The sequence below is a fragment of the Stegodyphus dumicola genome, chromosome 1 (genome assembly GCF_044657685.1).
Source record: "Stegodyphus dumicola isolate Sdum_Otavi_A_Nest chromosome 1, ASM4465768v1".
Taxonomy (NCBI): Eukaryota; Metazoa; Arthropoda; class Arachnida; order Araneae; family Eresidae; genus Stegodyphus; species Stegodyphus dumicola.
In genome coordinates, this window is record NC_140768.1 from 125,579,224 (window position 1) to 125,600,902 (window position 21,679).

The 21,679-nt window shown below is 31.0% G+C and overlaps 1 protein-coding gene across 1 annotated transcript in view; it reads right to left on the bottom strand.

Moving 5' to 3' along the window:
- Positions 1-16,525, bottom strand: part of LOC118198463 (acetylcholine receptor subunit alpha-like 1) — a 57,675-nt gene extending 41,150 nt beyond the window's left edge. The window contains exon 1 of the mRNA XM_035370145.2: positions 16,267-16,525. Coding sequence (XP_035226036.1) covers positions 16,267-16,464 — 198 coding nt within the window. The 5' untranslated portion in view covers positions 16,465-16,525. The remainder of the gene's footprint in view (positions 1-16,266) is intronic.
- Between the last annotated feature and the right edge of the window lie 5,154 nt (positions 16,526-21,679).

Genomic DNA, 21,679 nt, shown 5'->3' on the forward strand with positions numbered 1-21,679 from the left:
TTAACCGGGATATTTAATTTCAAAATCTGAAATTTTTGACATCATTTTCACCTTGCCTTGAGGAATCGGTTTACTAAGTTAGAATATTTCGTGGAAATAAGTTTAAACGAACTGGAACGAAAAGTGTGTATAATTTAAGATGCGTACAAGGAAAGCATCTGGTGTCCTCATCAGATTTAATTGGAATGGTAACAAGCAGCACGTAAGCAGAATCGCTTGAAAATACTTTAATACTCCCGTGGAATATATTAAGGAATGATCACAATCATTTCGAAAATTGACCATAGAGTGTTCGAGTGGTTGACCCTTTAACAAGTTCTTGAATGGGAAGTAATGGAGTCTACTATTGCATATTTTCAAGTAAGAAACATCGATATTGGCAACACTGAGATTCTATTCAAATAGTTTATGTGCCTAAAAGATTATTTAGAGAAAACTAATACTAACCAAAATTGCGAAGCATCTACGAAATTGTGTATGGAAGAGAACTGGTTGAAGTGTTTTGCAGATACAAACTGTGTTGATTAGAAGTCAGGTCTAATAAATCTATATGAATACTGTTTGCCATTTTAACTCCCAATGCAAATATGGAGAGAATATTTTCATTAATATCGGTCTCAGTAGTCTCAAAAAAGAAACAAACTGTCAGTGGAAACGATCAAAGTAATTTTGATCTATCCTAATTTTAAAATGACTTGCGCCCAATTTTATAACTATATGAAAGAAGAAAATTGTATACTTAAGGAAATAAAATAAATTTTGAAATATTTTGACTGGGCTGAAAAGAATTTTAGCTATGGATCTTTTTTGTTATTCTACATGCTCATTTTTTTAGATTGTCTAAATTTTAAGGATTTTTCATCAGATTAAAATAAACCGTTATCTATCCATATTTTTCATATTTTATTTATTTAGCACTTAAACGGCCTGTATGAATGCTTGGCTATTAGTGCAACCTTAACTATTTAGGAACTATTCATGAAATACTGACGTGACTATTTATACATACATTGGGATCTATAAACTATTTTATCGAATGACTCTGTAAAAGTTTTACATTAAAGAATAAATTGAGTTGGTTTCCCGATTACGTATGAATATTTTATGGGATGCCAACTCATTGTTTTACAGTCTAATGTCTGCATTGCATTTTAAATGTCTTATAATGGACTATTGACACAAATTTATTACAATAAAATGTTGACAAATTCTCTTTTAATGGACTGTTCTAATGGACATCTGAGGAATTCTATTGATAGACTATGACCATTGTAATGAATTATTGACAAATTCTATTTTGATGGACTATTCTTATGGGTAACTAAAGATTTCTGTTGATAAATCATGGTTATTCTAGTGGGCTACTGACAAATTCTGTTCAAATGGACTATTCTAATTAATGGGCTCTGGAAAAATTCTATTTTAATGGACTATTGACAATTCTCTTTGAGAGACTATTGTAACGGTCTCTTCGGCTATTCATAGATCATGAATATTCTAATGGGCTACTGACAAATTCTATTCTAATTCAGAATCCTTTTTAAATAAATGAAATCCTTTTTTAATGGAATATTCTACTGGGCTACTGACGAATTCTGCTCATAGATCATGACTATTATAATGGTCTCTTGATAAACCTATTCTAATGGATAGGATTAATAATAATGGATTAAACTAATGGATAGGATTAATAAATAGGATTCTTGCCTATTCTAATGGATTGCTGACAAATTCTTCTTTGATGGACTGTTCTAATGGATTATGGACAAGTCATCTTTTGATGGATTATTTTAATCGATGAATTCTATTAATAGTCCGTGACTATTATATAGGGCTTTTGACAAATTATATTTTAAAGGAATAGAATAATTTTATTGATAGACCTCGACTATCATTAGATTACTGAGCCAATCTATGTTTACGAATCTAGGTTACTGAGTGAACTATTTCTGAAGTACTGAGGTGACTATTTGATTAAGGAATTCTGATGAGTTGGTATTCCGATTCTGTATGGATATTTCATCTACCTGCGCAGGATGCTAGCTTAATGATTCACAGACTAACTTCTGTATTGCATTTTAAGTACGTATGAAACTCTGAAGTGAAGAAACAACTTTGAATTTTGTGAATCTAGATGCAATATTTAAGAAACTAACGATCAAAAATTAATGGATGACATTGAAAATGAATCTGGAATTTTTTCAATTAAATCGGATTTGCGTTAATATAATCAGAAAGCGTTGCTCTGAAAAATGCTTGCGGTGAAAAGGGGTGGTAGAATTTTGTGGCGCATATTCGAAAGATTATATAAGGTTACATGCACCCGTTATAGATGAATAAAATAAACAGATACATTCTTTGAATTCACACACATCATACGAATATGTTCATATGATCGTGCTTATTCACTTAAAACTCGCTATCGAATTTTCGGATCGAAGATTATCTTCCTTGCCTATGGATATGTAAAAGAGATCTTGTAGTGAGGTATAATAGTCAATTTTTGTAAATAGTATTTTAAGTTTAAATGAACAGTGAAATTTTATTAATAGTTTTAAATTAAATAATGAGAATGAATTCATATTTATATTATATACTTAAAATGCATGTCTTGTTAATACTAGATTTAATATAAAAATCCAAAACTGAACTTAGAATTGTATGAAATTAAATGGAAGATATTTATCTTGAGTGGCAGCAAATTTGGTTTATCGGAATTAAAACTATTATTATTTCTTAATTTAATAGTGAAAACATTGAAGTGATAGTTATGCTTTTTAATACATAAGAAGCGAATCTAGTATTCTTTAATATAAAATTCTAAAAGTGAACCAAATGGAATTCAATGAAATAAATTTCTCCTCGTGAGTTGGCAATAATTTGATTTATCGGAAACGGAAACTATCATTGATCTTTCGGTTAAGAATAAAGCAAAATTTACAGATAGTTATGTTTTAGAATAGTTAAAAAGTTCATCTAGTATTATTTAACGTAAAAGTCTAAAAATGAACATAGAAATAAATAGAATTAAATGGAAAGGATGTATCATCCTAGGTTGGAAACAAATATTATTTTGAGATTATTATTTTAGTTCTTTATTCAGTGAAGAAGCCATTGAATTAATAGTTATGTTTTATAATACTTAAAGTATGTCTCTAGTATTCATTAGTAAAAACACTTAGAAATGTGAAAGTCCACCAGTGGTGGAGGGTTGAGAGCACTGAATGCTAGGAGTTCCACTTGGGTTTCTTCCCAGGTGACTGAATTCACTGCACGTTTGGTTTAATTAATGTTACAGTTATTATTAGTTAATATAGCTTGTAATAATTAATAAGAAAATTAAAGTAAATGTCAAATTTTTAAAGATAAATTACCTAGTTTAATAAATAGAAAATTATTGCGTTTAGTTAATGACAAATATCAACAAAATTATAATTATCAAAATTTATATTACTAATCAAATTATTGGCGAATTATTTCAAAATTAAATAGTAATAAATATTAAACTGTTAATGGGAAATTATTCAATTTTATTTATTTCAAATTATTGTGTTTCATTAATAGCAAATTATTAATTAAATTTTAATTATCAATATCTATGCTATATAATCTGAAATTTTAGCATTTTTACTTACCATATTTCCTAGCATACTTTTCCTCTAATCTTACTAATTTTATCGTCCTAACATCAAGAAGGGAAAATGACGTGAATCATCTAATTTTCGAAGAAAGCATTTACTGTAAGAAAATAACAAGCTAGTCACAACTATACTACCAGTAATTATCATAGTTTCATTTCAAACCCTATATTTCCATAAGAGCACATAGTGATATGAACATTACTATATCTAAAACGATATCTTCAATTCTTCTTTCCTATAACTATATTATTGTCTGTGGAACTCCTTGGGCCTCGAATGATCAGTAAATAATTATAGAAGGTGAATATGCTGCCGATCGGGTGAAACTGTACAGGAAATGTCGGTTCGTGTTTACTTCACTGCGATGAGTCGGTTCTTACATTGGGCGGATATTAAATTCCTAGTTAGAAGGAAAAGGTCAGACGTGACCTTCGCAGGTCGTTTTCGGGAGTCTGTCTTTGTCAGCAAAAAGAAAACAAGCATTACGTCAATGAATCTGTTTTTAAAATTTACGGGAGCTCGTTCTGTAAACGCATTGCGGGTAAATGATGCGAATAATTAAAAGATTTTCAGAACGTGGCGCTAAAACTCTTGGGAGAAAAACACGTTACAAATATTAACAGAGCACTAATTTTTTAAAAATTCTTTTAATTTTAACCCATCAACGAGCCCGCTTCTCGGAACGAAATGCTTTGAAAACGGTCGCGTTGCCAGACAACAAACCCCTCCAAAAAAATCGCTTTCGTTTTCTGAAATCTCTCTAAGATGGCCCAGCCTAGGGCAGTATGTTTGCTTCCCCTTAGTGTGATGGATAAGCCATAAAATTGCCTCCCCGCTATTGAATGGCGAGAAGTAGTTGTTGCGTTTAGTTTCGTCTCCCTCCTCTTTCTTTGTACTAGTAGCCTGTAGACTTGTTTCTTTTAACATGTGACGGCCGAATTTTCCGAAATCTTTTTTAGAATTTTAGCTTCCAAGCTTGTAAACTTTCAATTATTCGACATGTTTTATTGGGCAATATTTTAAGAAAGATCATTATTTATTTTGTTACACAATTTTTTTACTATTTACTTATCTATTTTATTTAGTTTTAGTAGGCCAATTTATTTTGGGAAATTAAATTTTAATCCATTCTTTTATCGACTCAGTTTTCATCACATTATAAGTAAATATATATTTACGATGAGAATACAATATTTATCAGAAATTTTTGGAAAATTTGGCATATGCATTTATATTTTAGCGTTGAATTTTTTCCACAAGTTGTTCGTTAACAGTCGAGCTCATCTTCGTCTTTTCAGCGTGGAATTGGCAAGCAATAATCTTCCTAATATTTTTCGGGATTTTATAGCAAATTCTAGAATTTTGGCGGTTGACAAATATTTTGGTAAGTTTAGCTATTATACAGTTGCTACTAATGTGGAATTTAAAGCCAAAAATGTATTCCTTCGTTAATTTGAGAGATCGCATTTCGAATTGAAACGGAAATTTAAATGAATTTGATACAATCTTACCACAGACTAGAAAGAATTATTTCTCTGTGTTGGATGGATTTTTCTCACTTTTCTGCATTTGATACATTAAATGCATAAAGCAGACACTCACAAATAGAATTTAAATAAATTTATTTAAATAAATTTCTATTTTCATTTAAAATTTGTCATTATTAGCACCTCCCGCAGTTTTATGCAATCATAGGATTTTCCGAATTCTATTAGGTCGTTAACATAATTTCAAGGCCTAATAGAAAACTGATAATATAAAAAGACTATGTCTTGAGTACCAGTAGCCAAGTATTTGTAATTAAATAAAAATAAATATTGAATACCAGCCGCTTTTTTATTTATTTTTAGTCATATAACAAAAGATAAACATGAATACTATTACATCTAAGAATTATTTAGTAAATTATTTTGCTAATGTTTTATGAATGAGGAAACACGGTAAAAATGTTTTAATGATTGAATTCACCGTTAAAAATCAAACAAACTCCAAAATTCCTTTTTCCCATAGCTTCGTAAAATGTTTTGATTAAATATGATTTGAATGAGTTTTCCAATTCTGTTTTGAGTGATATAAATGAGGATATAAATATTATTAAATTAGGATATAAATATTAGGATATAAATTATTATTAGTAATAATTTTTGTATTATAACTTAGCAGAATATCGTTTACCGTTAAAAATTATATCTAAAAGAATTAAATTTTGAAAAAGAATAAAAAATAAAATTAACCGTTTCATTTTGTCCTCTATGCATCTATTTATATAAAAAAGGAATCTGGCTAGGGAATTTACGACTTGTATATGAACTAAAAATTGGTATCTTGACAAAACTTGTCAGAGCATAAAAAGCTTATATTCTGTGATATTAGTGTATTAATCATACTTCTGTATCCGTATATGCAGTTTATAATTACCAGCATAAGTATCATAATGGATTTTATTAAAACGTCGAAACTGAATGCATGATCCTAGCATTATCAAAGTACGGCTCTTTATCCCGTTAAGTATTGCTTGGGTCGTAACCAACACGAGTTTTATTTTTGAAATATTATTCCAAATAAAACAGGAAGCGTTAAACTATATGCGTTTTAAACAGTTTTACTTTTTTATATGCATAGAAATGTTAAGTAGCTTTAAATTGTACTTCACTTCTGAAACTTCTGCGGTATTATTTTTAGAACAGATCAAGGACTTTAAAGAACAAGTACATTTCAGTAATATGCAACGTTAATGATATAGTTCAAATGTTATTGAACAGCTGTACGATTTGTAACTGGCACTGGAAGAAGCAAAATTTATCTACAACTTTCCCTTTCTTCTCAAATTCGTCTGATTAGCAAGGATTGAATAGATAATTGTAAACGTCTTTGCTAAAAGTAATAACAATCGGGAAGAATCCTTTCTACCCCTGCCTCCTGGGAAAAGAAAACGACTTGGAAGGGAACCTGACCTCCGCAGGCTAACTGACACTAAGGTCTCCAAAGACTATTTCTAGTCAATAGAGTTTTTTCATTGTAGAAATACTCATTATCTAGAGCTATCTTTTTTTCTACCCATTGTAAGCTACAGATATAGTGCAAAAAAATTCTCATTTTACATAATTTTCGGATAATTACATTTTACGTTAAATAATTTTAGATTTTGATTAACGCATTCGATGAATATGGCAGAATAATAGTTTGTTGTAAGCATTGTAAATTTCAACGTTTTTTAAGTAAAGTTTTCAAGTAAACCAAACCAAAGATTATTAAATTAGTCTTATAATGTTTAATGTTTGGTTTTCAGTGTTCTGAATTTGCATTTTAAAAACATAATTTAAATAATCTTTCTTTACGCTAGTAGCTTTTAAAATGTTTACCTATGTAAACACTTACTAATGTTTAATGTAGCAACTTTGTATGTACTTAACGAAAGACTTAGAGGAATTTATAAAAAAAACTAGTTCACATGGAAAAAATCACGAAATCTTCCCTACAGCCAACGTATTGACCAGAAACCAAAACCAGGTCAAAATACTTATGATCATCTCTTTTATCCACATAGCCACTTATACTTGTTCTTATTGCAGTTAAAACAGAAATGTGAACACTCAGATACTGCGCTTGTTAAAGTTAGTACAGTCTGCGGCTGATTCTATATCTGCTGAGGTGTTTTCGAAAAAAACTTGAAAGATAATAAATTATTAAGACACAATAACACGCCGAATAAATACTAATTCAGAAGTCAAACAACAAAATTGATTTTTGTTGTTTGACTTCTGAATTAGTATAATAAATTATGTTACCTGCTGAGTCATCGAAATATTATATATTTGTTTATTGAAACTGAAAATTTTATAATTTTCTATAAAACTGCAATGGAATTATTGCATTGAGTAATCTTCAGTGTGATGTAATTAGTGTCTTAAATATAAAAGTATGTAAAAATCAAATTGGAAATTACAGCAAATCAGTCCCTAGAAATATGCTATGCCTGTATTAATCTAGTAGCAATAAATTATTCATGAACATTATAGTATGCATGCCATATAACAATTTGTCAGCAGTACAGGGAACAATTTCGATATGCGTGCCTTTTCTTTTAACAATGTTTTTCTCTCGTTACTTTTAAGATAAACATATAACTTGAAATAGTTTTTCTTCCTCCAGCTTTCACTTATTTATTTCTTAAAATATCTCCACTAAAATCAGAGTGATATTATCAACGATTTTTCTTTATTATATAAATATAAAATTTATCCTTTATTATATAAATAATTGAAATGCTTAAATTTGACATTCTAATAAATATTTTACAGTAACTCTCTGAAAAATTTAACTTCTTTTAAAATGTATGAAAATGAATTAAATCGTGTATTTTTTCCAGTCTTAATGATAATAAAATTTTAGAATCATCAGTTATATATCCGTATTGATTATGAGAAATTATCTCATTCTTCTTTGAGCTGGAAATTGCTCAATGGATCTTCTTCCAGCTAGAATTTGAACTCGGGGTGTAAGTGACAGTAGATCGGACTGTCAGTCGGAATGCCTGTGGTTCGTATTCCGCTGATAGGATAACGGATTTTTCGTATTTTTTTTTTTTCTCGTAAAAACGCTATGTCTCTTCAATGGCACCCCAACGAAAACATGTCAGACGATAATTCGTTAACACATGAATTATTCCGACAGTGCCTCGTGCTTCTTTTCTCTCGCCCTCTAAATGAAAACAAATAATAAGGAATTACGCCATTCTCACTATCTTGTTATAAATGGAAGTCCTTCCAGCTAGAATTTGGAAGACCTCCTTATTAGAAGCACAATGAGGACACTGCTGAATTTTCGCATTTCTTGCTTCGAAAAAAATCCAATGTCTCTGCATGGTATCTTTCTGTTTGTGCAACATTCGAAATTATTCCGCTTTCGCAAATTTTTCAAATTTACTTTTTCTTGTATCGTTTTTCCATTTGTCGTATATTGATAGGTGAAACAATGCAGATTTCTGTCTATTTTCTTAAGTTTTCGTATCGGCAGAAAAATATACTGTCGCATTTAAAATTGGTTTTAATGCTGAAAATGATTTGATTGTTTGGTTCTATTTTTCCTTTTTCTTCCTTTAAAGATTTATTTTTCTTCCATATACTTATTTATTTACTACATTTTAATCTAATAGTCTCCCAAAAACTAAAGCGATAAAAAAGTTCTTTGATTCCAAGATAAAAGAAACTTTCATTATGCTTTGAATTTCTTCAGCAATCTTTCACCAGTAGGATTTATTTTCTTCTTTCACCTACTGATACTATGTGATTCTATATCTGTAATATATCTGATTATGTATGTGTGCGAGTGTGTCTAATGGTTTAATTGATATATATATGTCATCAATGATATATATATATATAATCAATAATATATATATGCATTCATATTTTAGCATATGTATATATTAGAATGCATATATATATATATATATATATTGCATTTTATAATTTCATTACACAAAAATTTTATACCTTAGGGAGTATATCTTTTATAGTAGATTTTGGGAATGCTTGAATTTTGAGTGAAAAGGAAAGTCAAGATTTCTTCTACTTTACCCCGTTCAGTGCTTTCACTTTTACTAAGGAATTAACATCATAGGAGGGCTGTTTTTGCCCAAAGGTTTGGCCTTTGTGGAAACGGTTAGGGAAAACCAGAAAAGCAAGAAATAATTTTTCATTCATGAATTGACATCTTCAAGAAGCATTGACTCTCAGTGAGTAAAAGACAAACATCTGGAAAGATGTATTTAAGTATAAAATGGTTTTCGAATCCAAATAACATTAATTTAAAGAAATTTTTGTGGATGCAATATATAATATTGAGATAAAAGTATAAAAGTAAGTAAAAGAGGGCGATGTAGGGTGATTTCACTGTTCGACTATTCGATACACTATTCGACTATGTTAGAGAAAGGCCTCAAACATAGTACTGTCGGCCCTGTGTTTAGATTTGCTAAATTTACTAAAGCACACGTTATCTATCTACCAAGATAGAGATATTCTACTTCCGACGAGCTTTCTAAGAAACACACGCATTTAGTTTACATGTTGAGAAAAATCATAAAAATTCCATGCAGTTGATCTATTTCGTCGTTGAAAATAGAAGCCAAGAAGAATCGATAGTGTTCTCTGGCTTCAGGCACCTAGATTTCTCACTCTGAATTTGGAACTAGAAATATAATTACAAATGTCTCTACTAGGGGAGATCAAAATTCATTATTTTTTCAAACATGTAAAATCTGGTTAAACACGTTTTCTCGTTTATAAATTACAGAAGATTTTTCAATAATTCCTGATATTTTAAAGGAAACTTTTGATGTATTTGTTTCCTGTAACAGGTCTAAATAATCATTCATTAAAGCCACACTAATTTTAACGATCTGAAAATTAACAAATGAGTTGAACTCTTTCATAATTATAATAAAAAACTTAAAAGATTACCTCAGAAGTGAATTTTTTTTATTTCTTAATTTAGATGCCTTACAATCCAACAGTTATTTCCCCTATTAAACTACGGCCATATTAGTAGCCGGTAAATACTGGTAGTTCGACTTAGATTTACACCCTGACGAACGAATACGATAGCTGAATGGTATTTTTCCATGTTTTTTCCTATATATAACATGAATATGAGACTTTTCTCGTTAAAAAGTCCTCTACGAAGGCATCTCTTTCCTTAAAAGCAGATAGTCCTCGTCTGTTTTGCTGTATTCAAGTAATCCTATCCTTCAAACTACGGCACCTGTCACACTAAATCAAGATAAAAGGTTTCTAAACAAGATTTTTAATCGGTCTGCGGGCCCCAGTGGCCAAGCGCTAAAACCGCTGAGTACTGGTAATCCTACATAAGTTCAAATCCTGGTTAACACGCTTGTTCGGTGAAAGTTTTCTACGTTCAATGTGAAGGAAATCTAGTTTTCCTTAGAATGTCCTCCCTGATAGTTTCCGTCCTCTTGCGTAGATGCAAATTCCATTAAATTTTCTGCATTAAACACAATTGTAATTTTTTCTTTTTAAAGAAATCTCAGGGGAAATAATTGTAAACATCAGATTCAGTGCGATTATGAATTATTATTTTAAAGTAGTTAACATTTTGAGTGGGAAAAGCATTTTTAATACGCTCATAAATAACCCCTCCTCTAAATTGGCATCAAACTGTGTCGATTTCTACAACAATCTATATAAATACGTTTCCAAAAAATTCTGCTAAAATATTAAAAGTTGTATTTGTAGAACATTTATTAGTTAGATTTGTGACTACCTACTCAACTTTTGGTTTTCATAACCTATAAGGTATTTTCTCCCGCCTTCTTAGCATACCTTCGTGGTGTAATGGTCAGCACGCACGGCGTGTATTCGAGAGGTTGGTGGTTCGAGTCCCGGCGAAGGCATTGCTCCCATTTTACATGTCCTGCTTCGAAATAACCTAATGTTTCTATAGTGGCACCCAAACCAAAAAAGGTGGTGGATGATGATTCTCCGCCGCAAGGATTTGGCGATTCGGTCCCCTAATCCCCAGTCGCCCTTTAAAAGGGGGAGTATATACGGTATTTTCTCCCGCCCTTTTAGCATGCCTTCGTGGTCTCAGTACGCTCGGCGCGCATTCGAGAAGTCCGTGGTTCGCGTCCCGGGTAAGGCATTGCTCATTTTTCATGTCTTTTGCTGTGAAAAAAAAATGTAATGTCTCTACAAACCTTCCATTCATCAGAATAGTAATAAAGTCATGAAGCATAGGGGGTAGGGGGGAAAAGGAATTTTAAAGAAAAGATTATTTTTACAAAATGACTCAAAATTTCTTGAGACAGTATAAGTAGTTATATAACTCAAATAATTAAATATTTGACCTCTTAATTTTACCAGTATTTCTGTATAGAAATAAAACATAATTAAATATCTTTAATGAGTATCATAGATATTGGAGCACATCGAGTGAGCTTCACAATATTTTCAAAAGCAACCACTTTGACAAATGAACAGAACTGTCGGGAATCGCTTATGAATGTCACTTACACGTTTCATAATGCAAAGAATGTTATAAAAATAACAGTTATGCTATATCAACAACTTACCGATCTTTCCAAAGTGCTTAAAAATAGAGCTGTTCCAAAAATTGTATTCAGTTCATTCACGGTGTTTAATCAAAAGCTCGTCGTCGATTTTTGAACTACTTATCGATAAACTATTGAATTCAAATTTTGTACACACACCGTTTACGGATGATAATAATTCGATTTAGAGTTTTTAAAATTTAATGTCGAAGAAATTTTTTGCGCATATTTCCATTTAAGAATAAACTAAAAATCTCAAAATTTTTAAGTTTGCATCATTTTACAGAGCGTAAAATAGCTTTTGAAATAAAATTTGCAGGAAATTCGTAACCTAATTTCTGATTTTGGGGCAAATTTTGTTTTAAATTTATATATCTTTTCGATTATTTGAGGTAAAAGGATACTTGGAAGTAAAAGACTGAACCAAAAGTAATAATAATAATAATAATTTATCGCATAGATTAATGATAATAAGAGATTACTTAATAGCTTCTTTGCTAAATTCCTGTACAGTTTTATAAGAAGAATCATAGGTTCTTAAATTACGAAATCAAATAATTGAATCGCATTGTCAGATGTATAATATTTATAAATTTATCAAGACACCCTCACGTTTTTATTATTCGTGATATAAATTTGTAAAAGAATTTTTTAAAGAGAATTATTTAATCTCGTATTCCCATTAAATTACACGATACATTATTTTTAAAACAAAGGGCGTTAGCCGAAAAGGTCTATTAACTTCATTTTTTCATTTTCCGTTGAAACCTATGTCAGTTCACTTTTCAAACTGTTGCTACCACATATTACAGCCCTGTATTATATTTAAAGAAATTAAATAATGGTTTTGGTTTATTAGATTACGGCAAAGCACTCGAGGGCTATCTGCCTTGAAATTAAATAATGAATAATCTGCATAAATACATGTATGTTTCTCGCATTGTGATAAAACAACGGTACCTAGACCCATCCAATTTTGAATAACGTACATTTCCACCCGAATATGGGCATCTCGAAGCCGAGATTTGGAATTTGTTTTATTATATGTTTCCTATTTCTTAAAACTTCAATGATTTTTTTATTAAAAAACTCAACAATTTTAAAGCGAGCAAAGGCAACCCTGTATGAAAATAATAATATAAAAAATTATCTTCAACGGGCGAGACTGTGCATTGGAAATTCTAAAGATATGCTCATTTAAAATTTATTTTGCGGTATTGCTGTTTAACCGAAGTTTTATGGTTTAAGTGCGAAGAACATGATATTTAAAAATAAAGGTAACCCACAAACCGTTAAAAAACGCCCTTTGGGCGTAATGTAAAATCTGAAAGATTTGCATTCTCAGATTTTTATGTTTGCATTTATTACTTTTATTTTTCTCGTTTTAATTCATTAATGCTCTTATAGGTAAACGTTCATTTTGTAAAAAATTCTATTTTTTATTCAATAACTGCTCTAAAACGGAAATTCTTAAATCCCTTTATATATGCATCCACTTTGTAACTGCTAATAAATTTGTTTCTTTAGAGTCAGTGTAAGGCCTTTATCCCAAAACATCAAGGAGATTTCTCCCCACGCTAATGACAGCCATTACCCATTGTCGTCAGGATTGCATGGACCCTTGTCCCCTTAGGCATTGGGGGTTGGAAGACATACAAAAATACGGGCTAGTCCTTTTTGGCGTGTTTTTTCGATAATACAAAAACACGGGACTGTCCGTTTTCGAGGGTACATTTAAACTAACAATAATCCGTAACGAACCGTTAAGAGACTTGCATAAAAGAACGAGAAAATCCGGGTGAAACCGTTAATGGGTTAATTGGTTTTAACCAGTTAAATTAGCAGATGAAAATTCGTATTTGTTTTTAATAATTCAAAACTGTTAGATTCTTTATCTTATCGACTAAAAATTAAACAAATGTTGCTGATCACATTAATGAGAGAAAATGTCTGTACCCTGTTTGCATGTACGCTGGTAAGCTTAAGTTTGAGGTAAGCATATACATCGAGGGTACTTCGATCCTTTGTTTTCATACGTATTTGAGTTTGTGATAGAAGCTTATTTACTTCGATTAACTATAAATATTCTATTCTTATTTACTACTATTAACTATTCCTATATTACTTATTTACTACTACTATAATTCCTTCATTAATAATAATTAGGTAGTATTGCAATAGTTAACTTTCATTTTCTACTATTAATTGTTATTAACTTCTACTCTTATTTACAATGTATTTACTTCGATCAAATATTACCGTTATCCTTGTTTATTATTATTAACTATTCTTGTATTACTTACTTACTACTAAATTACTACTCTATTTAATAATATTTAACTATTATTTAATACACTTATTTATTACTTATTTAAGCTGATTAACTATTATTTTCTATTCCTATTTACTACTATTAATTATTCCTATATTATTTATTTATTATTACTATTATTACTCCTTTAAATAATAATTAACTATTATTACAATAGTTAACTTTTCTTTACTACTATTAATTGTTATTTACTACTTATTTACTTCAATTAAACTATTACTAGTTTATTCCTATTTACCACTATTAACTATTCCTGTATTACTCACTTACTACTGCTTTTACTATTCAATTAAATAATAGTTAATTATTATTTACTACTATTAACTGTTGTTTACTATTACTGTAATTTATTACTCATTTACTTCGATTAACTGCTAATATTCTATTCTTATTTACTACTATTAATTATTACTATATTAGTTATTTACTATTACTACCACTATTCCATTTAATAATAGTTAACTATTATTTATTAATGTTAACTTTTATTTTGTACTATTAACTATTCTTAGATTATTTAAATATACATCCTGATTTCAATTTCGTTTTTGTTTGAGATAGTCATGAAAACCTCTTCTGACACAGATACGTGGAAGCAAACTGATTTCTAATATTTAAAACACAGTTAGCCTTTTGTAACATGATTTCTAGAAAATACAGTGTCGTGTGAAACTGGGTTATACGAGACTAACAATCATAACAAGATAGAGGGATGTGTTCCTAAAAACTAAAAAAAAACATTTTAATGATTCTCACCACTGCATCATTAAAATGTAGTCTTTTTGCAACATTCCATGAATTTTCTCCTTTCAACAAAAGATTCAAAATTTGTATTTACATCTAAATAATAATAATAATAAATTTTCTTTCAGAGTTTTTTTCTTATTTTCAGACAGGTTAGGGACTGAAATATAATTTCTCGACAATTATCGCTTGAAACACCAAAGCTAATTATAGACAAATACTCAAACTTTTATGAAAAAAAAAAAAAAACCTTCTAAAATCCTAGTAACATAATTTATGCAAGCTACCAATCAACTGAACGCTCACAACACGAAATATATTCCGTGTAAATGATGGACACAAGTCAATTGCAAAAGAATTTCAATGCAGGTATTTCCGGAATTTCTTTTCTTTTCTTTATTTATTTATTTATTTATTTATTTTTGTGTGTGTGTGTTTATGTATATATAGACTGTTATTGTGTAACACACACGATGGCATAGTACTTAATTTAATTTTTCAAATGTTTAGAATAAAAATCGTGTTATCTCAAACTCGTTACGTAATAAAAATTGGATTAAAAATCGTTCTACATACATATAGTGTAATAAGAGGGTTTATGCATATTCATTAACATGTTTAAATGAAACTATGATGCCGTGCTATATGACGGTATCCTCAATTTTATTATTGTGTAAGAACTAGATTAATTTGAGTGAGAGCAAGATTACGTCTTATTATATAAGTAAATATAATAATGGGATAAATAAAAGATATTTCTGATCGAGGTTTGGCAACAAATTTGATTGCTAAAAAACGAAAGTTATTTTTATGTTTTATAATACTTAAAAAGCGTATCTAGTATTATTTAATGTAAAATTCTAAACATGGAGATATATGGAATTAAATGGAATATATTTCTCATCATACATTGGAACCAAATTTGATTTATCGAAAATGAAATATATTATTAATGACTCTTGATTTAATAATGAAAACATTGAACTAATAGTTATGTTTAATATTACAGAAAAAAGCACTTGTAGTATTATTTAATATAAAAATCTAAACTAAGTATACAAATCTGAGGAACTAAATAAGATATTTCTCACCGTGATTTGGCAAAAAATTTATTCATTGAAACTAAAAATTACTATGTTTCTTAGTTTAATGTTACTAAATGTTTCTTAGCTTAATAATGGAAACAATGAATTAATGCTCATGCTTTATAATACCTCTATATGACACTGTGATACTCCTTATTGTTAAATCTATAACAGAAATAAATTGCAGTAATGGGGAAACATTTTTTATCGCGGCTTAGAAACAGATTTATCCATCCAAACTGGGGACTATAATATAACTCTTAGATGTGTAAATAAACGTGAAAGGTTCCGTGAATCCTTTCCATTGACGGAACCAGATGCAGTTTGCACATGCATGCAGAGAGATAAAAGGGGCGTGGGACGGACTGTAGAAAAATGGAACAATATACTTACGACATCTATGAGCTGAGAGAGCTTCAGCCCCATCTTGACTGTCAGTCTGTCCGAATTGTTCCCGACCGGTCGTATTAAAGCATTGTAACCATTGATGAGATCGTCGTAGAGTCTTTTGGCATCGGCGTTCGAATCCCCCCTCGAGCCCCTGCTCGAGATCATCACGAGCAGCAGCATCGAAAGGAGGGCAGACGCCATGGATGAGACGCCAAAAGATGGAAGGTTTTTCTGGGGGTGGACGCGGAGGATCGATGCACACGGAAGCGACTATCAGCGGAACGACGGTGACGCCACCTCGCGGCCGCTTTGGTCGGTCCCGAAGCACACTGTGAAATATGGCTTTTCTCTCCGCCCTCCTTTTCTTCTTAACAATGAGCCTCCTCTCTCGGGTCGGCAGGCTCTTTGGAGTCGAGGCGAATGACGTCATCACTCGTGGGCTTAAAGAAGTCATTTATCATCTCAGTGTTCCTTAAATAATGTTAAGTTATTTGTAGAGATTTATGCGTAGCGAAGTGGGATGACGTCATCGCTGGTGGACTAAACAGCGAAATGTTATAGAGTAGAGCTTCCCAGTAGACGGTCGGGTGCTGAATGCTTTGGGGGGTTCGATGAAATTTTAAATGGGGAGCAATGAGGATGAAGGTGTCGACTGGGAGTGGACAGCCAAACATGCATCGGGATCTTCATGACAAAAATCTCACTGATTAAAAAAATCATTAATAAAATTCATTTTGATTTGTTTATTGACTGTATCATGCAGTAAGGATAAAGTAATATAAAATAAATAAAAGGAGAATATACACTGAAGTTATTTAATTTATTTAAAATATCAATAATATGCTTTTTAAATATCTAGATTTTTAGGCAATAATTTGCAAAATAAAAAAGTAAAATACAAGAACACAAGTAATCACAGTTAAAAAATATGAAGACTGCAAAATTAGAATGTAAAACAAGAAACAGGCGGAATATTTCTGATAGAGATGATTAAAAAATAACTTCTGTGCGAAATATCAAAGAATTTGCGGTATATCACTGATACCTTTCGCAATCTTCTTAGCATGTGTTATACAGTTCTTAATGTGTATTACACGTGTTCTTAGACACGTTCAATTGAAGTGCAGCAAAATATACAGAAGTGTTTTAAATAACAAATATATTCATGTTTTGGCAATGCCAAATTAGAAAAGAAAAAAATAATTTTGAAATCTACCTTTTAATGCCGTCTCCCGGTTCCTATACGTATATTTGAGAATTTTTATCCTTTTTGCGAAAAAATAAAATTACACGAATTTTGATTTCCGTACAGCAAAAACTGCATATTTAATTTCAAAAGCTACAATTTTTTTATGTCATTTTCAATTTGCTTTGAATGATCTATTAATTAATTTAGAAGAATTCGTGGAAAAAAGTTTAATTGAAGTGCAGCAAAAATACAGAAGCTTTTTAAATGACAAAAGTATTTATATTTTGGCAATGTCAAATTAAAGAAAAAAAAAAAAAAAAACATTTTGACAAATAACCAAATCTAAATTTTAACTTGATCTCCCGGTTATTGTTCTTAAATTTTGGAAAATTTTATACTCTTTATTAAAAAATAAAACTATACGAAATTTGACTCCTGTGCGACCACAATTGACCGTAATATTAAATTTCAAAATTCGCAATTTTTGATGGCATATTTTCATCTTGCCTTGAGGTGAAATAGGTCGATTAAGTTAGAATTTCGAGAAAGTAAGTTTAAATGAAGTGCGCATAAAAAACTGTGCATTATTATTTATTAGGTCGTACAAGGAAGTCTTGTAGTGACCACATCAGATTTTATTTAATTGTATTTTATTACAAAAGATTTGGAGCGTTAAAAAAAGTGCAACATTATTTCTTAAGATCTTTTACATTTTCAGATTCCTAATTTAGGATTATTATCTCTTGATTATTGATTAATATTCAGCAGTATTATTTGATTGGTTTTTATTAATTAAAGTTATCATTTAAGAACTGGTGGAGCTAAAATTCTAGCTCTAAGAAAGTAAAAAATATTTTAGAAAAAGTCAGATTTTGCATCAAAACAGGTATACTGACACAATGATATATATATATATATATATATATATAAATTTAATATATATCCTAAGTCGTGCTTTGAAGACACGAAAAACGGAAGTTAAGTTTTGTCAATCGGGAGAGACAGAAATATCCCTTTTATGTACCATAATAATGCATGTTCGTTCTTGCTTGCTTCCACGGCCATTGGTGGAGGCACAGACTTAACACAATTTTGAATACTTAACAAAAACACAAAATAGTTCGCCCTCCCCTCTTGTTTGATTTTCTTGTGCTTTTACCTATTTGCAAATCGCTTTGTAGATTAAAAGCCTTTTGAGCATATTGCTGAATAAATAAAACGCCGTAAGCCTAAATTGCCTTAGCTGCAACCGGGTAAAGTTTACTTTTCTCCACGCATTAAATTCCATTCGAACACTGTCTTAAGAACGTTTGGGAGTATAGTATTAAAACAAATTATGGGTATCCCTCCTTCCATTTGAGAGGGTTGTGCCGGTAAAAGCTTTTAGGGAGTTTTTCATCGATCAATCGAGAGAAAAGGAACGAAAAGTTGATTTAAGCTTTCTCCTCAAAACATTTTAACCACATGACAGTAAGAATTGCGTCCTTCATCTTTTCAGAAAACCGAATACATCCGCTAAAAGGCGCTTCTGCTCTTAATATCCAAGAACATTACAAAACGGGAAGGCTTTTCAATTTAGATATTGCCACCCGGACGATTTTACTCACCAAAAACACTTTGAAGGTACTTCAAAGGGTCCAAAGTCTGATCGGCTATATGCAAACCTACACACATGCAACAAAAAAAAAAAGGGAATTTATCTTATAAAAGTGTATAAATTAATTGAATAATTACTAATAAAACGGGTTAGCATAATATTATCAACAAAAGGTATTATTAAAACTATTTAAGAACTATATTTACTAAGGCTTCATGGTTTCTAGAAAATCATAGGAAGCTATTTACATAAAGAATTTATTTGCAACCGACACTATAAGAAAAGTAAATTACACTGTTGAAAATTTGGTTCAAGATTTTACCAAATTATTGTAGAATCGGCACTTACTGTCTAGGAATATGATGTTTGTAAACTTACTTCCGATGTCACTGTCTAGGGGCTTGAAATGACTAATTAGACTTATGAATAACTCGAATATTTAATGAAACATAAATAGTTGCTACAAACTACAAAATGATTAATGTGTAGAAAGATGAATTTTCATAGATGATATATACAGATGAAGAGAAGGAATCGTCTTTTACAAGCAAACATCTTTGAATCGCGTCATCGTCTTAATGGCGAAATCGTCTGACTTCCATCATCGAGAAAGTGAAAGATTTTTTCTCACAGCTTGTCGCGTCATCCGATTATAATGAACGATGCCATCCCACAAATGCTCGTCCATCCTGATGGAATGCGGCCTCGCATTCTCGTAGCACCACCGTCTACATCTAGGGATCTAAAAAATAAAATTTAAAAAAAAAAAAAAAAAAAAAGGTTTTTAGTTACAATTGAGTGAAAAGTCGTCTTAAATGGTTTATTTCAGCCATCTTCCCTTATCATCTTAACATCCTCAGAAATAACGGCGTTAGCTCTTCTTAAATGCTCTTTCAGTGTTCGTTCATCTTGAACAGTCTATCTGAATACATGTAGTTTACAAACACGTCTTCCTTTGATGTTGTCTGGAACAATTCGTCTGGATTCATCTTCGTATTTACGTCTTCTTAAACATCATCTGAATGCGTCTTCTGAGATACCGTCTGGATACGTCTTCTGAATGCGTCTGAGATATCTTCGAGATTCGTCATTCGAATGCGTCTTCTCAAAATCATCTTCTTTACGCCGTCTTCCTTCATACATTTCATCCTTACACATAATCTTCAGTCTTCTTAAATTAGTTCAAGGTCTTTAAAATAATAGTCCATTAGTCAAATCGGGAGAAATTTGTCAACTTGGGAAAAAGTCTATAATCAAAAATCATCAAAATCGGTATTTCATTGTCAAAGCCTTTCGGGTTCCTTCCTAGATCTTCTGAATCTGCATTTCCGTTTCTTTTTTCTCACCATCTTTAATTTCTTTTGTTCCGTCTTTGCTTTCTGTATCAACGTCGTTGTCATCAGGTTTTCTGATCGACTTCTCCTTTTCAACCTTCTCCTCTTCTTTGGCGGTCTTAAGAGTTTCTCCGTCTTCCTGAAGTTTTGTTTCTCTATTATAAGGTATTTCACTGAAATTGTTCTAATGGAATTCGCATTTGATTTATCACCTTTAGCAACTAACTCTATCAGGTTCAATGTTGCGTCTTACTTTCTTCGGGAACATGCAAGGACCTGACTCGGAACAGAGAGCTTACTAAAGCTATGTTCAATAATTGTGGGAAGTAGACAGGATACACAAGAAGGGTATACAAAACCCTTTATTTTTCTCTATTTACAATACCTTCCGTACTTCGGAATACAAAGACCCACTACTTGTGGTCTAAACGTAAAAATAAAACTAAACTCTTAAATTTGAAATAATAAACGTGGAAGATTGGCCTTATATTAACAGGAAGCCGTATGTAGTACAGAGAACTGTGAACACTACAATACGTTTAAAATTATCAAGAGGATTAAACCTCTGGCCTGGAAGGCAACCAGCAACTGAGTAAAACTTCTAAGGTAAGCGGCCTGCTTCGACTAACTGCTTCCTCTCTCTCGCTTATCAAAAAGCCACAACTTAAATACTTGGCGCTCGCCAGACAAACTTTGCATAAATACGTTAACGCTTATAATTCTGGCCGGAAGTAGAAAATAAGAAGTGATAGTAAAGATTTAAAATAAAATAAACGTTAGTAAAACTTAAGATCCTTACAACTCTTCTTCCGGAAAATGCTTCTCTTCAGAATATCCTTCTGTAGTGGCATTTCTCCTCGTTGGCTTCGAATCTGATTGTATTGTGTCTTCTTGAGTTTCTGCCACTAATTCATGGTTCACAGCATCACTTTCATTCACCTCTCTGTAAAGCACGTCATTCCGCAAACAATCATCTTCATATGGCTTAGACTTCAAAACTTCTTTTATAACTTTTATATTTTCATCAGTTTCTTGAGCTTGAACTATCCTAAATTTTATACCGTCTTGAATTACCATATATACAGGATTTCGACTAAGAGCATCCACATGTCCCATACAGGTGCCAGATCTGTGTTCGATTGTGTAATCATAATATTGTAACATTAATGCCCATCTAGATATTTTAGTACAAATGTCTTTCTTGCTCATAGTTTGTTTGAATGCATTACAATCTGTCACGATTTTAAATGGTATGCCTAATATGTACACCCTGAATTTTTTAAGAGCTTCTACGAC